Raw genomic sequence first — 17,214 nt, 5'->3', positions numbered from 1 at the left:
TCATAATCCCTCTTGCTGATGGCTGTCTGCTTGTGCAGCATGGAGAGCAGCCCCAGTTGGGTTTGATGCCTTCAGCAGAGGAAGTGAAAATCAGTATCTTCTTCAGTCACAGAACAGAGAACGGAGGCTTAGAGCCCTGGACGGCTCACAAGATTTTTTATATGTTTCCTCCGTGGCCCCTAGGTGGTCTGGTCATCCACTGGATGGCGACGCATCCTGACCTTGTGATTCTAGTTGTTCCTGACTGGCCTCATTGTCTGTGGTATGTGGATCTCGTCCTTCTTCAGTGGGACAGAAGGCTCCAACTCTCTCTTCGTTGCTACCTTTTCAGTCTCAGTCCAGTGCCCATGGAGCACCCATAGTGCTTTACTCTTATGGCATGGCTCTTGAACACTCAACCCTGAGATAGCGCGGTTCTTCAGATGTAGTCTTCTTGTTACTTTTGCGATTAAAGACACCTTCTACTATGGATTCTTATGCCACGGCCTGGAAGGCTTTTCACAATGGTGTGCTAAGGACTGGTGGACCTTGAGAGGGCTCCCATTTTGTTGGCCCAAACTATTTTTCCAGCAGGTGTAGAGAGGGTTTTAGCAGTGGCCTCCCTTGAAGTTCAGGGTGCAGGCATTTCGTGCTTCTGAGCACACAGAGGCTCTAGTTGGCTTACTGCTCATCCAGTTGTGACCAGATTTACGAGAGGGTTACTTTATTTGTGGCATCCCTTGCGTTATCCTTTCCCTTCATGGAATCTTAATGTTGTTCTTCAGGGCTTTGGGGAAACCCCTTTTGAACCACTTTTGGTAGCTACTCTTCTGGATCTGACGATCAAGACTGTCCTTCTGATCGCCATTGTCTCGACATGGTGTAAATCAGTGCTTCAGGCTCTTTACTGCAGAGAACCCTTTCTCCATATGCCTGACATAGGAGTTGTTCTCTGTACTGTACCTTCCTTTCTACCGAATGTGGTTTCCGCCTTCCAGGTCAACCAAGAGGTTCATTTGACTGTGTTTCCTTCCTTAGGTTTGGTGCAACAATATCGGATCTTGTGAGTCCCAAAGCCAAGCAACATACCTGAACAAATCCAGGCCAAGAGGGGTACGGGGGAAGATCCTCAGCAACACAAAAAAATTTCTGAACTGGTCTGCTCTGCAAAACATGAAACAAGTAATAAACAGGCACAAAGGCAATCAAGTAAATCATTGAGGAATAATGTAGAACTAATCTGCTGTGTGCAACAAGCACCCACATGAGACAGCCTTCAGTTAAGCATACTCACAGAAGTGGAAAACTGCCCACAGGATCTGTCAACTGGCTGGAAAGTCTTCAACTAGATATTGCTCTAGCTCTCAGTCTAAGGAGGAGGAACATGTGCTCAGAAGCATGTTGGATTTCTGCAACTCCTGGATTGTGGTTTGGGGTTGAACACCTAGTGTATGGAATCCTACAGAAAGAAGTTTATCGAAGGTAAAAACCTAATCTTCTATTAGCAGCTGCCTAATGACTTGAACAATGCTTTAACACCACCTGTCTCCATCACTGCTCTCAGTAACTCTATAAAAGGCATACCAACTGGTTGGTCTAGGATGCTGAACAAGATCTCTAAATTGATAACTCTGTTGCCTAGCTCTGTGCTATCTGAGAGAGCATCTTGAGGTTGGAGGAAAGCAAATCTGTTGAGAGTAGCTTGCACAAGCAAGGGGGTAAGTGCTTGTCTTCCCTTTATCCTCATAGTAATGAGTTAAAGGCATCAGACTAAATCTGCGGCATTCTGAACAGCTTGGAGCTCAAATCCTGCATACCTGATAAGGTGTCTTGTTAAACTCCTTTCTTTTCCACTCTTTTTTGTATCTCCCTAACTCACTCAGCCCAGTAAGTGCAATGACTATCCTCTGTAATCTGATGGATTAATATTTTTCATTAGTTTCATTAGTTTCTTTTATTCCGCCAATACCTTGCGGTTCTAGGTGGATTACAAAAGGAAGAGATTCTGGTAATTTCCAGAAGATTACAGGGAAGCTATTGGTTGTAACATTTGGAGTCTGGTGATGGAGTAAGGATATTGGTTGTATCAGGAGTTTGTCTTGACATATTTCTTGAACAGCCTTTAAATTACTTTTAAAATACTATCAACGACCTAAGTCCTTGGACGATGAGAAACTTCCTCACACTAAACAAATCGAAGACAAGACTGTTATGGTTTGGAGACTATCCCCCTCTTCTACTAAAATTGTATTTCTTAGTACTGTGTTTAAAATATAAAATATTTATTTATGATAAAATAATTTGATTGCTTTATAATTTTTAGGTGCTGACATGGAAAAATCAGTATGAAAGAGCAGCTAATGTAAAGATTCCTGCCATGAAGCAGTTATCCGATTGGTTAATTAATAATGTGCCAGCCAATGATAATGAAGAAAAGCTGACTCACGGAGACTTCAAACTTGATAATATCATTTTCCATCCCAGAGAGGTACAGTAGGATAGAGCATATGTAATTCATATTGACATAAGAACATAAGCAGTGCCTCCGCCGGGTCAGACCATAGGTCCATCCTGCCCGGCAGTCCGCTCCCGCGGCGGCCCAAACAGGTCACAACCTGTCTGAATCACCAGAAGGGGCTCCCTTGCCACCTTGGTTTCTCATTGAAGTCCTATCTTCCCATCGTAGTCCTAACCCTCCGGTCTTGCACATGCACGACCTGTTGGGTTTCTATACTTATTACCTGGTTAGCTTTCTATACTTGTGTTACATCCCAGCTCCTCCCTCAGTATCCCACGATCCCTTTATCCCTCAGGAATCCGTCCAATCCCTGTTTGAATCCCTGTACCGTACTCTGCCTGATCACTTCCTCCGGTAGCGCATTCCAAGTGTCCACGACCCTTTGGGTGAAAAAAAACTTCCTTGCATCCTTTAGTTAGAAATCAGCAAACAATAATTTTCATATAAATGTGTATGGAATTGTATCATAATATAGGACCTGACTGCATGTAAAGAAGTAGCATGACTAGAAATCAATAACTGGGATGGGGCAAAGAATAACATGGGTGGAAACTAGGTGCCAAGCACTCCATTTCCTCTGCCATGGTCTAGGACCAGAATACTAAGCACTAGCCTAAACCAGAAAAGGAGGGGGAAAACCAACTTGTGGGAGAGCAAAGAATTAAAGCAGTTAATTAAGCTTGTTGAAGACTTTCTCTGTACAGTATATCTCTGAAAGGCACTAAGTACAGGTAAGACAAATCAAATGAAATACTCTCCAAGTGTTATTCACCACAAATGTCCCTTATTAAATCCCTTTTCACCCATATCTGCTCTTCTGCTACATCTACTCCGGAGTCTGTACAATAGGTGTTCAATCCATACATGCGAACTGCCACACACATTGTTTTTGGCTCCTCCCAACAGAGCCCCCTACAGTTTTTTCTTTCTGCAAGTGAACTGTACAGAAGTGTTTCTGATCTGCAAAGGGGCGGAGGTTTCAGTCGGGGGTTCGTCCGACTGTTTGCCCGAACATACTGAAGATTGGACTGTTTGGTGAAATTCTGATTCACCAGGAAATAGGGAATGTCAACCTGTGCATACACACAATAGACAATTCAAAAAGAGCAGAGCCGTCCAAGTCTTCAAACCAATGGGAATCTAATAGCAATCGTACAAGATAACATCATGACTTGATTCGACATAGGGTGTGTTTCGGCTGAAAAGAGTCTTAGGGCTCCTTTTACTAAGGTGCGCTAGCGTTTTTAGCGCACGCAGGATATTACCGCATGCTACATGGCTAGAACTAACACTGGCTCAATGGTGGCATTAAGGTCTAGCGCGCATGGCAATTAAGTGCATGCTATTCCATGTGTTAATGCCCTAACGCAGCTTAGTAAAAGGAGCCCTTAGAGTCTGTTATAAAAATGATAAATCATTAAACATCAGAATACATGAAAATATAAAAGAAGTATAGAAAATAATTAATTTAAAAAAACACCTAAAAGCATACCTCATAAGCTGAGTCAATTCACATGTAGAATTAAAACACTAAAATAATATGACATAATATAGCAAGTCAATAATATTAAGACACTGATACACATATTGAAAAGAGACAAATTGTGATTGTACCCCATAAAAATATGAGTAAATGGAAATATGAACCAAGAAAGAGATCTTAAGAATATCACCATGCAAAATTGAGGATTAAAAGATGTACAACAATAACTAATATTGCAGGTAGAGGCAGATGGAAATGACAGCTTATAGAGCAGTGCAATTGCACATCATATTAAATACCACAAAAAAAGAAGTATTGTGTCATCATACACTGTAACATGCCATTGCTAAATCACTGTGCCGTTGTTGAATAAACGTACTTCAAAAGTGAAAGTCAAATTGTTCTGCCGATATAACAATAATGTAAAACCGTATTATGAGCATGCAACTGCAAAACTAACAAAAAGTATACATTAAAAAACTTACTATGTTCTTGAAAGGTCAACTTTTATGCTAAAAAGTAAAAAGGATTTTAAAAATGCTGCTGAATCTATGGCGTTTTAAAGAAACTTGAAGCAAACCGTTGTCTAACATGATGACATCATCTTTACTGGTGATTAAATTTAAATGTTCTAGGCACTGTTTTATAAAAACAATATCTAGCTGTAAAACAAAAAAATAACAAAATTGCCACTAAATTAAAGGAGAATAATACATGAAAAAAAATGCTGCCCCCCCTTTACAAAACTGTGAAACAGTTTTTTAGCGCTGGCCGGTGCGCTGAATACTCTGCGTTGCTCCTGATACTCATAGGAACTCTATGAGAGTCGGAGCAATGCAGAGAATTCAGGGTGCTGGTTGTCGCTAAACACTGCTTTCACAGTTTTGTAAAAGAGGGGGGGTGGTAATGAGATACCATGTGACAGAGTGTGATGGCTAGTCAAACATGGTCACATCAACCTTAGTAGATAAAGACAGGTTGTTCACCCTCTCCAAGGTAGAGAGAACGATAGGGCACTCTCTAAAGTTGAAAGGAGATAGATTCCGTACAAACGTAAGGAAGTTCTTCTTTACCTAGAGAGTGGTAGAAAACTGGAACGCTCTTCTGGAGTCTGTTATAGGGGAAAATACCCTCCAGGGATTCAAGACGAAGTTAGACAAGTTCCTGCTGAACCAGAACGTACGTAGGTAAGGCTAGTTTCTGTTAGGACACTGGTCTTTGACATAAGGGCCGCCATGGGAGCAGACTGCTGGGCACGATGGACCACTGGTCTGAACCAGCAGTGACAATTCTTATGTTCTTATATACAAATAAAACATACCTGGTACTGCAAAATCGTATGAAAAGTGATGGCATGACAGAAATACATATATAGAAGCAGGATAAAAGGAATGTATGCCAACTTACTGGTAGTAAAAAAAACTAATACTAACTAAAAAGCCATAAGATAATCTATATCAAGACAATTCAAACCAATAAATTTTGAAAATACACATATATAAATAAACATTGAAATGTAATTAATAACAATGATTAATAACATTGCGGTCCTTTTACTAAGGTGCGCTAACCGATTTAGCGTATGCTAAATGCTAAGGCACCCATTTTATTCTATGGGCGACTTAACAGTTAGCGCACCTTAGTAAAAGGATCCCATTATGCAAAAACTGTGATATGAGCACTTGAAACCTTAAAGAGATATCTGTGGAAGCATACATGGTAAGACTAAAAAAAAATAAAAGGAACATCTTCACAAAAATACATTAGGGTCTAATTCTGCAAGTTCACTAGAGAAACTATTAAATTTAGATAAATTATAATAAGGCTTTTTACAAAAAAAATTTTTCCCTTCACTTCAGCTGCAGAGAGAGAGCTGACAGGCAGGCACAACTGAAACTTGAGCACAGCCCCATTATTTCCTAAGGGAAAATTGGGAGCGGGGGTGTCTGAAAAAGTTGTTTCTGGGGATAGGGTTCAGATCTCTCATCTCCAAAACCCCTATTTCAGAGGTTTTATTTATTTTTTCTGTTAGTTTCTACGGGCTATTTTTGGTGTGAGGTTTCTTGTTGTGGCCATCTTGGATTTTAATCATTCTTTTTTTTCAACTTCTTTTTTCTGCCTCAAAACCCCTCAATTTTGTAAAAAATCGATAGGGATGGATTCCTCAGCCTCTGATCATCTGAATTCATGTGTTGATTGTGCTTGGTTGCCAATGGAGGAGCGTCCATGTAGCATGTGCCGCATCACACACAAGGTGCGGACAAGAGCTCTGGGCTTCACTCCCTCTGGGTCCACTAGGGCTGGGGAACCGGTGTGAGTCCGGGAATTGGGCAGAAAATCCTGACCAGTACCTGTTTTTGGTAGTGGCTCAAAGTGTAAGTGTGCCGAGTCTGGGGACTCCTTGCTTGCCTCATCTAGGGTCTGTCGGGTGTCAGCTGCGACCCCTTTGTGTGGATTTTTCTTGGAATTTGTTCAGTTCATGTGGCGAGCATATCTTATGGATCTGGCTCACATGGCGCGGTCAGTGGGCATGCCACAAATGTCCTAGACATCATATGGAAGGGGCACAAGATAGACTTCTTTTGTCTCCCTCTACCCCTGGATTTATTTCTGGATTCTCCAGCTGTAAGACCGGAAAAAGAGTTCAGGGTCCGAGCAGCACTGCAGCAGATCCTGGACATTCAAGCTGTAGAGTTGGTCCCTGAAGAAGAATTGGGCGGTCAATGCATTTCTGAAAATTTTGCAGTTTCAGATGGAAGCAGTACAATCGGTTATTGTTGCAGTGGTTTCTAGGGAAATTTCTTGCATGTCTGGATTTGCCAGAACTTATCTTCATACTGCTGTTGAAGTTATCAAATCTTGGTGTCTGTGGTGAAGTGTTTATCATGGTTTTCTTACTATCTGTTGGGACAATCCTTCTGTGTTCGTAAGGGACAATCAGTATCTGAAAGAAAGACGGTAAAAAAGGTGTCCCTCAAGGATCAGTGCTATCCGCGTTGCTATTTAATATTTATACAGCAACATTGGGAAGAAGATTTCAAAACATAGGCATTGATTATAGGCTGGGTTTCTTACGTGCAGTGTGTGAATCGCTGTGTGCATTGTCCATGCAAGCAGTGCTGCTGAAGATCGAAGGAGTGTGGCTCGAAGAAGGTGGTGTGTTGGCTTCGGGGGGAGGGAAGAGGGGGCAGGCAGAGATCGCCGGAAGCGGCTTCAGCGGTGAGTAGGGACGCGGGATCCCCTCCGCCGGTGGCCGCCTCTACAGTCGGGCAGGAATTGATGGCCAGGCCGTGTACCCCCAAGGGTACAAGTACTGCGTATTGAGAAACACTGACCTACATATTTACATATTTGAACAATCTTTGCCTCGTTTTAAAGCTGGCCTTAAAGCAAACTGTTTTTCCCTAATGTTTTGAGATTGATAGCACACTATTGTGGGGTTCTGATTTACCCTAAGATTGTTTTGTTTTGGAATTTTTTTGTCTGCTTCTGCTTTATTTTATTGTAAGCTTCTCTGATACTTAGTTTTAAGGACAATATATCAAGCATTGTATTAAATTAATTACACAGGTACAGTGAAAATTGTTTCGCCCTAACATCAAGTCCCTTGGCCTCTGAATTTGGATTTGAAAGGGTAACTTTGGCTACTCTGAATCTGCCCCATGGTGATTTATAAATACCTCTGACTTCTTTGAGAGACTCTGCTAGAAAGTCTTGTGATTTTAAATGGAAGTGGTTTGCTCTCTGATGTGATGAAAATATTCTAGCTGGTGGAAATGTTTATGCCTAGACTGCAAAAGAACATTCATAATCATAATCATAAATGTATAATAAAACCCTAAGCGCACATGCGCACTTAGGATTTCGTGTTCCCTGCCGCATGGTGTGTGATCCGTGGCCATATTCCAACCCGGCGGCAGGGAACATTCTGGCCACTCCCCTCCTCCCACCCTCACTCACCATGGAAGCCAGGCAAGCTCTCTCTCTGCCCGCGTCCTCAGCAGGGAACACACCTCCCACCCTCACTCACAGCTGCCGCTGATGCTGATCCTCATATAAAGAGCAGCCTGCGATGGTGGCCGGCTTTAGCGAACCTCGCAGGCCTCTCTCCAACCTCAGAGGGAACGTGCTACTGAGTTGGAGAACGGCCTGCTAGGTTCGCTAAAGCCGGCCACCACGATCGCAGGCTGCTTTGAAGAGGAGCAGGCCAGAAGACGCCGGGATGGAGGGAGGGTAAGAAGCGGATCAATACTGGGGGCCAGGGGGAGAGGGAAAGGGAAAGGGGGCTGCTTTGGGGGGAGGGGTGTGCTGGAGGGAGACAGAAGGGGCCATGGAGAGATAGGGAGAAGGAAAGGGAGCTGCTTTGGAGGGGAGGTGTGCTGGGGACAGACAGTTTTGTTCTGGGGGAATACAGAAGGGGCCATGGAGAGACAAGGAGAGGGAAAGGGGGCTGCTTTGGGGGGAGGGGTGTGCTTGGGGCAAACAGCTTTGCTCTGGGGGGAAGACAGAAGGGGCCATGGAGAGATAGGGAGAGGGAAAGGGGGCTGCTTTGGGGGAGGTGTGCTGGGGACAGACAGCTTTGCTTTGGGGGGTAAGACAGAAGGGGCCATGGAGAGACATGGAGAGGGAAAGGGGGCTGCTTTGGGGGGAGGGGTGTACTTGGGACAAACAGCTTTGCTCTGGGGGGGAAGACAGAAGGAGCCATGGAGAGAAAGGGAGAGGGAAAGGGGGATGCTTTGGGGGAAGGTGTGCTGGGGACAGACAGCTTTGCTCGGGGGGAAGACAGAAGAGGGCCATTGAGAGACAGTTAGGGAGAGGGAAAGGGGGCTGCTTGGGGGGGAAGTGTGTGCTGGGGGCAGACAGCTTTGCTCGGGAAGGGGGGGCGGGAAGACAGAAGGACACAGACAGCGGCCAAGGAGAGAGAGATAAAGAAACACAGACAGACAGACACATCTATTCTAGCACCCGTTAATGTAATGGGCTTAAAGACTAATAAATGTATAATCTAATCTAATCTAATTCTTAGGTTTGTATACCGCATCATCTCCACGTTCGTAGAGCTCGACACGGTTTAAGTAGGAGAAATAGGAAGGAACTAAAACAGAGGGTTAGAGGTAGAATTGTGAAGAAAATTTAGAGGACTTGGGATGCCAAGATATAAGAGTTTCCTTGATTCCTAAGTTGGAGGGAGACTTACATTTTTTGAGAAAAGCCAGGTTTTCAGATGTTTGTGGAAAACTTGGAGAGAGCTCAAGTTCCGAAGAGGGGAGGTAAGGTTGTTCCAGAGCTCAGTGATTTTGAAGTGGGAGGGAGGTCCCTAGCTTTCCTGTGTGGGAAATGCCTTTTAGCGAGGGGAAGGATAGTTTTAATTTGTGGGAGGATCTGGTGGTATTAGGGTTTGAGGAATTCCAAGAAAGAGGGATAAAGGGAGGGAGGATACCATATAGGATTTTGAAAGTTAAACAGGCGCATTTATAGTGGACCCTGGCGATTATCGGGAGCCAATGGAGCTTGGCCAGGAGCGGGGAGACATGGTCAAATTTACTTTTAGCGAAGATGAGCTTGGCCGCGGCATTCTGAATCCGTTGGAGTCTGTGGAGGTTTTTCTTAGTTAGGCTTAAGTAGATAGAGTTGCAATAGTCCAATCTGGAGAGGATGATGGAGTGGACAAGGAGGGTAAAATGTTTTTGATGGAAGCAGGATCTAACTTTCCTCAGCATGTGAAGGCTGAAAAATCATTTTTTTACCAAGGATTGGAGGTGGTCATTGAAGGACAATGTGGAATCAATGATGATGCCCAAGACCTTGCTCGAGAACTCAAGCTGCAGAGAGGAGCCAGAGGGTAGTGGGATGGAGGTGGGTAGGTGATCTAGTTTTGGACCGAGCCAAAGAAGTCTTGTTTTGGACTCATTCAATTTCATTTGCACAGTGTGGGCCCAGGATTGTAGGTTCATTATACAAGAGGATATGTTCTTAGACAGGTCGGTGAGGTTCGAATCGGTGTCGAGGACGAGGATGTCATCTGCCTAAGTGTAAATTGTTTCAAGGGGGGATAGGTGGAGGAGTTTTAGGGAGGACATATAGATGTTGAAAAGGATAGGGGATAGTGGAGAGCCTTGCAGGACTCCACAATTCGGTTTCCAGGGGGAGGATGAGGTGCCATTCATGTTAACAATGTAAGAACGAGAGCGGAGGAATTTAGAGAACCAACCTAGGACTGTGGAGTTGATACCTATCTCAGAGAGTTGGTAAACAAGAATATCATGGTGAACAACGTCGAAAGCAGCGGAAAGGTCAAATTGTAGGAGGACGGCGAACTTGTTTCGAGAGTGAAGTTGTTTAACCCTTGAAATCAGGGAAGACAGTAGGGATTTGGTGCTGAAGTTAGGACGAAAGCCATATTGATAGGGTAAAAGAATAGAGAATCTCTCAAAGTATGATGAAAGTTGGGAAGAAATGATGGACTCTAGCATCTTGGTTAGGAGAGGGATATTTGCAATTGGGCAATAGCTGGATGGTATGGAAGGGTCAGATTTTTTCAGTAGTGGGGTCAAGGCGATATGACCCATTTCTGGGGAGAAATGGCCCGACTGAAGGGCGGAGTTTATGAGAATGGTGATAGAAGAAATAGCCTGAGCGGGAATGTTCTCAAATAGGGGAATGGGTCCAAGGAGCAATTACAGGATTTCAGTTTGAGGCAGAGATTGAGGACCAGGGATTCAGATACGCGCTCAAAGGTGGTCCAGGATCTGTCAGCTGGGATAGGGTTGGAGACCATTAGGGTGGGAATGAAATTGGTGGGCACTAGGGAGTTGTAAGAGACTGAAGGAGGGAAGGAGCATCTCAAGGAAGAAACCTTATCGTTGAAGAATTTTGCTAGAACATCGGCTGAGGGAGAGGAGGGGAGCACGGTGGGGTCTCTTTTGGAGGTTAGGGAGCGCCAGATGTTGAATAGAGTACTGCTTTGATTGTTGGACCTGGAGATTTTGTCACCATAGAAGTTCTTTCTTGCTTTTTTTAGTGCTGTATTGTACAGCTTGATATTGACTCTCCAGGACTGTCTGTCTATAGGACATTTTGATTTTTTCCATATGCGCTCCAGTGCTCGACATTTCTGTTTTAGCTCTCTGTGATATGGGAGGAACCAAGGGGCCTTGCGGGGATAGGAGATGGATTTAGTGGAAAGGGGGGGGGGGGCGAGGGAAAGATAGGTGGATTTGGAGAGAGCGACCCAGTTATTCCAATTAGTACCCGAATCTGCAGGCTTAGGGGCAGAGGAGAATAGATTGAGAAATTTAGACCAGAACAGGTCGCTTGTGATTTTTTTGCGGAAGGTAATGGGGTTGTATATATTATCCTATAATTTTAGTGCATGAATATACCTTCCGCTCTCCTGCAAAATACATATCATCAAATATTGGCACAAAGGTGAATTATGATTATTTAAGTGTGTGTGTGTGTACACTTAATGTATATAAATGGCCACTTAATGTATATAAATGACCAGAATACCAGCAATTATATGAATTCTTGCCGTCTAAAACAAGGTGGCTTCTTGTAGAATTACCCCCTAATACTGGAAATTAGTGCAGAGTCCCTAATATAATTTCCCTACCCTATCCTGTCCCATTTTAAAGCATCTTAATTTCGGAATCTTGTTCTCTGAGGTTCCTTAATTTAAGAGCTCTGAGCAGCCACCCACAAAAGCGGCACTGATTGTGTGTCAATCCCATGATGGCACCATTTATAAAATTGTGCATTATGTCACAGATAGGCGCCGGAAATGTAGGCCAGGGTATTCAAGGCTTATCTGTGATTAGAATCAGGACTTTGGAGGCAGCTACTAATGTGTAAGGTACTTCCGGCATTAACCATTCCTATTTTACCCTTATGCACCGGTAGGCGCCTCTATAGTCGTGATTCCGGCGCCGTTTGTGAAGGCTCTATCTTTTTTCAAATGAGATTTTAATATCTTTTAAATGATGCAATCAGTTATCACGCCAATTAAAGGCAATTAAACCAATTAAAAATAGCGCCGTTAGAGCGCCTAATGGTGCCTAACTAGCAGCGCTGTTTATAGAACTTGGGCCTTAATTCTTACAATTTTTAGATGGTGTAGGCATCTATCTATTAGTGCTTTAAGAACTTATAAGTTTTTATGTTTTTTATAATGAAAAATCCTTTGACAAAATAGAGATCAGTGAGTTATATTGTTGGTCATAGCTTTCTATATATTTTGTTTTGTTTTTATGCCCCCTTTTTTCATAGGCACGAGTTCTGGCAGTCCTTGACTGGGAATTGTCAACTGTAGGAAATTCGATAGCAGACCTAGCTTATTTCACTGCACCATATGTTTGGCCTTCTGGACTTCAATTTCTTGTTCAAACCAGTGACACTAGTCTTCAGAATGTCGAAGGTACTAAAATATTATGTACATTTTGTTATTTAAATATTTGAGTTGAAGCTGAGCACAGACCTCCTTGGAGTCTGACAAGTGTGTTATGCCATTTTAAGATTAAAAATCAATGGTTATCTGCCCAAATATTTTATTTTTTATGATATACAGGAGGAATTTTTTAAACTTATTCTTTACTGAAGAAATATTTCCAATAGGGCAACATAACAAGCAAAATCCTTTTGCCGCAATATTGAAGATGATAGGAAAATCAATATCCCTTGACTTGACTCCCCTCTCTCTTTGCTTATCTCAGATAATATAATCTTACTTGGCACGTTAAATTATTGTAATAAGAGAATAAAAAGAGTAGGTTGTAATAAAATTTTATCAACAGCTAGGTACATTCATAGAGGAGACCAGATATTTTCAAACTGATTGTCTCTATCCTGTTTAAGTGCTGTTAAGTGCTATTTTTTGCTCTGGAAATTTTGGACGATTAGGACATATTTCACTTTTAATGCATTTAGACTGTTGGTATAGTCCTTGATTCTAAGTACCTTAGACTATTGCAATCAGATCTATTTGGCCTCAACTAAGAAAAACATCAAGAGGCTTCAACTCATCCAGAACACCGCCGTCAGATTAATATTTAATCTTAAGAGATTCGATCATGTCTCAGGTTTTTATCAGAAACTTCATTGGTTGCAAATAGAATCGAGAATTATATTTAGATTTGGGTGTTTTTGTTATAAAACTCTCCATGGTTTAATTCCAACTTACATCTCTGAGCATTTCCTCTTTGCAAATGGTAGACGCCTTGTTCGGGAAATTCGATTTTTTTGCTTTTTCTGCGGTTAGGGGTTGCCGATTTAAAAGATTTTTCAGCTGAAGTTTAGCTTACCAAGCATGCATATATGCATTTCTCTTTCTTGTAAACTGCGCTGAGCTGTGAGGTAGCAGTATATAAGATTACTGTTATATTATGTTAATTTCTCCATCAGAAACAAGTATGTTATTTTAGTCTTTTCTTCCCTGGGCCAAAATTTGGCACTGTATCAGTTTTCTAGAGTTTTGCTATTTCACATAGTACAGCCAAAAACCAATAAGCAAACAATTTTTGGTGAGATCTTTTGGGGGCAGGTCTCTCTCTCCTGGAGAGATATAGTTCTGGCAAATAAAACCGAGTTACCCAATATACAGTGTACTTTATCTCTAACACTTTCCCAAAAAGGGCATATCACTGAGCAAGACCACCACATGTGAAGGTAAGACCCTGAAGTTCCACAAGTTCTCCAACACTACGGACTTTATTTGTTATTCATTACATTAAGTTTATTAGGTATCAGACACCATCGCATTAACACTTTGAAATTATGTTCTTTCAATGATTGCAAAGGAGGATCTTGTCACATTGTGTCTTGTCCCAATCCACACTGTCATCTTTATCCTAGGACAAGCAGGCAGCATATGGGGTGACGTCATCTATGGAGCCTGATATGGACAGCATAAAAAGTGTACTGTCACTTTAAGTTTTAAGAAACTTCATGACTGCGCGAGTGCCTTGCCATGATGCCCGCTCATAGTACCTCAGTTCTTTGTTTTCTGCGGAGCGAAGATGTCTGTTTTTGACTGAACTCTGTTCAGCCAGCGTTGCCTTCCCACTTCGGGTTTCTTTTTTCCTAGTTTTTAGTCTAGTTTCACTTTTGTTTATATAGTCAAAGAAAATAAATAAATACAAATAAATATATTTCTTTTCTTTTGTTCAACCTCGGGCTTCGGCCTTGAGGTTCTTTCCCTTTTTTTTTTTTTTCCCATTATTTTTTATTTTCAAATTTTTCATAAAGTGAACAAAATATTAAAGTACAATTGATGAATATACAATATCACTTTTATATCTAATACATCATTTTTCTAAATATATTTTCCCCCTCTCCCTCCCCCCACCCTTCTATTACTTTTTCAATCATATATTACATATTATATATCATATTATATCATTTTATGTAAAACTTATTTTCACTACCTTCCCTCTATGTGTGTCACAAAAAAGTTATTAAAAGGAAGAAAAGAAGAAGAAAAATTCTATTGTTTATTCATTGCAATATTTTGTCAATGGCCCCCATATTTTTATAAATTTGTTATATGTCCCTTGAGGTTCTTTCCCTGACGGGACTTTATTCACCATTGAGTTCAATCTCGCCAACGAGATTTTGCCCATGTCGAAACCTACGACGGGGTTTAAAAAGTGCTGCAGGTGTCAGAGGCCTATTTCCATAACTGACCCACTTAATTGGTGTCATCAATGTTTGGGCCCTGATCACCAAATTGAATCGTGTGTTAAGTGTTCCACCTTGCAAAAATGTTTCATTAAAACTCGTCACATTCAATGGGAGAAGCTATTCGGATCCACTATGGACATTGGAAAAACTTTGGAGCCATCGCCTTTGAAAACTCCTACATCGGAATCGACCTCAGGAAATCTAGCATCAGGGAAGTAAGTTTCTGAACCATCCTCTTCCCAGCAAGCATTGCAGGTCTCTACATTATCGAGTCTCTTGATGCAGACCACTCATCTACACCATCAATCCAAGGATCTGCAAGTTGTCTCTCCTTCTAGGTATGTATCCTCGTCACAGTCACCCTCTCTGAAATAACCTGCTGCATTAATAGTACTGGCTTGTTAGCCTTCAGTACTGGCGCATGCTGCTCAGCAGGCATCACAGACCTCAATGGCATAGAGTCTCTTGATGCATGCCAAAAGATGTTGTCATCATTCTGCTGAGCTGCAGGTTGTTTCTTCCATACGGGGTGCATCTTCTGCTGACGGTACTGGTTGAGCAATCACTACTGGTGCACTCTTTTCGAGAGAAGCTTGAGGAATTCTTTCACAGGGATATTGCCACTGTTTTTAGGTTGCATTGCATGCATCTCCTACACTCAACTCCCTTGGTTCCGGCCCAACCTGATAATTCCACTGCGAGGTATCAAGGTACCAATTCTACCGATCCATTGGAGCTCAGGGATCTTCTATGGTTCTATGTCTTGGCACTGATCTTCCTCCAGGCATGTTTCTTCGCATTGAAGTTCTACTTCTTCTCAACAATGCTCCCCTTTGAGACTTAGAGATGCTACTTCAGGCTGTAAGTCTTCTTCTGTGAGGCGTTCCAGACTAAGACATTGGAGTTCCTTTTTTTACTCGATCTCCTCTTTCAAAGAGGTATCAGGAACTTCATCGATCCACTTCCCCCTCTTCATCGGATCAGTACCAAAAATGTTGCAGGACTTCTAGACATTTTTCACAGATGTTTTCTCAGATTTGAAGTCTGACTTGGTTTTCCCTCTCTGAACCTGAGCCTGTTGGTGCAGCTATCCTCAAAAGAAGATCTTCTGAAAATTTTTCTTTGCCACTTATATTAATCAATTGTGCACAGATTTGTCTATTTCATTGGAGAGTGTTGCCTCATTTAATGCTGAATTCCAAAATATATTGAACTTTTGTGGACCTTCAAAAAATCTCTTCAAATTGCCATTGCATGAACTGTTCAGAAATTGGGAGATGCCTTTAACTGTGAAGGCTGCTCCAGGGAAGATGAATTCACTTTACATAATTTTCTCTACTCCAGGATTTGATAGTCTAGAACTTCCTCATCATTCATTATTAGTGGAATCAACCCTTAAAAAATATTTTCCTACCAGAGTACATGCCTCATTGCTTCCGGAACGCAAAGGCCATACTAAGAACAAGTTTGGCCATCACCTTTATCAAAACCATTCTTTTGAGCAGAATCCTTAATTACACTTTCTACATGTCTTTGTATCTTCAACCACATGTTCAGTGGTTGACTGATTTCAAGCAATACATTCATTCAGAGCATCTTCTGGAATTTCAGCGGACTATTCATACTCTGTCCCAGACTGTGACATATCTTCCAAGATCACTCTGATGCTTTTCAGCTGTCTTTCAGAGCATCTGCTATGTAAGTAGCAATGAGATGCCTAGCTTGGCTCAGACTTTCTGATATAGACCTCAACCTCCAAAATAGATTGGCCAATATTCCATGCCTAGGGAAGGAGCTTTTTTGCGAGTCCATTGAGGTTGTTGCACGAAAATTAGCTCAACATGAGCACTCTTGGAATACTTTAAATAAAGCATAGTCTAAGTCAGTGGTTCTCAACCCTGTCCTAGGGGACCCCTCAGCCAGTCAGGTTTTCAAGATATCCCTAATGAATATGCATAAGACATATTTGTATGCCTGTCTCCTCCATTATATGCAAATCTCTCTCATGCATGTTCATTAGGGATATCTTGAAAACCTGACTGGCTGGGGGGGCCCCTAGGACAGGGTTGAGAATCACTGGTCTAAGTCTTTTTCTTCAAGGAAATCTACTAAAGAACCTCCTTCACATCGGAGGCATACTCCTTTGGTTTCTTGGCAGCCACAGAAATAGCAGCAAATTTGCCAGCAGTTTTCAACTGATTCAGGGGCAATTCAACAGGAGAAGTTGTTTGACTGCCCAATTCTTCCAGCTCAATCGGATCTTGCTGTCACTATATCATCAACAATGGTCTCTCATATCAACTGCTGGCTGGACAGAACTTAGATGTTCAGAGCTAGACCTGTTTTAGAAGTTCCACAAGGGTGCCCAAACTGACCATATGACCACTGCATGCATCAAGGTAAGATACCCTCACACTCACCCAGTGTTCACTGACCCCCTTCCACTACACAAAAATGAGAACAACAAAGTTTGTACATGGCTCTAGAATAGCAGTATCTGGTTGGTATGGGGAAGCCTATAGAGCACCATACAGATGTGCATAGTTAATTGGTGAGT

The 17,214-nt window shown here is 42.2% G+C and overlaps 1 protein-coding gene across 1 annotated transcript in view; it reads left to right on the top strand.

Annotated features, from left to right (window-relative positions):
- ACAD11 (acyl-CoA dehydrogenase family member 11) overlaps positions 1-17,214 on the top strand; it is a 258,546-nt gene that overhangs the window by 42,496 nt on the left and 198,836 nt on the right. The window contains exons 5-6 of the mRNA XM_033929962.1: positions 2,303-2,467; positions 12,249-12,396. Of these exons, the coding sequence (XP_033785853.1) occupies positions 2,303-2,467; positions 12,249-12,396 (313 nt within the window). The remainder of the gene's footprint in view (positions 1-2,302; positions 2,468-12,248; positions 12,397-17,214) is intronic.

This window comes from Geotrypetes seraphini, chromosome 2 (genome assembly GCF_902459505.1).
Source record: "Geotrypetes seraphini chromosome 2, aGeoSer1.1, whole genome shotgun sequence".
Classification (NCBI taxonomy): domain Eukaryota; kingdom Metazoa; phylum Chordata; class Amphibia; order Gymnophiona; family Dermophiidae; genus Geotrypetes; species Geotrypetes seraphini.
This window is presented reverse-complemented; position numbering and strand designations above follow the sequence as displayed.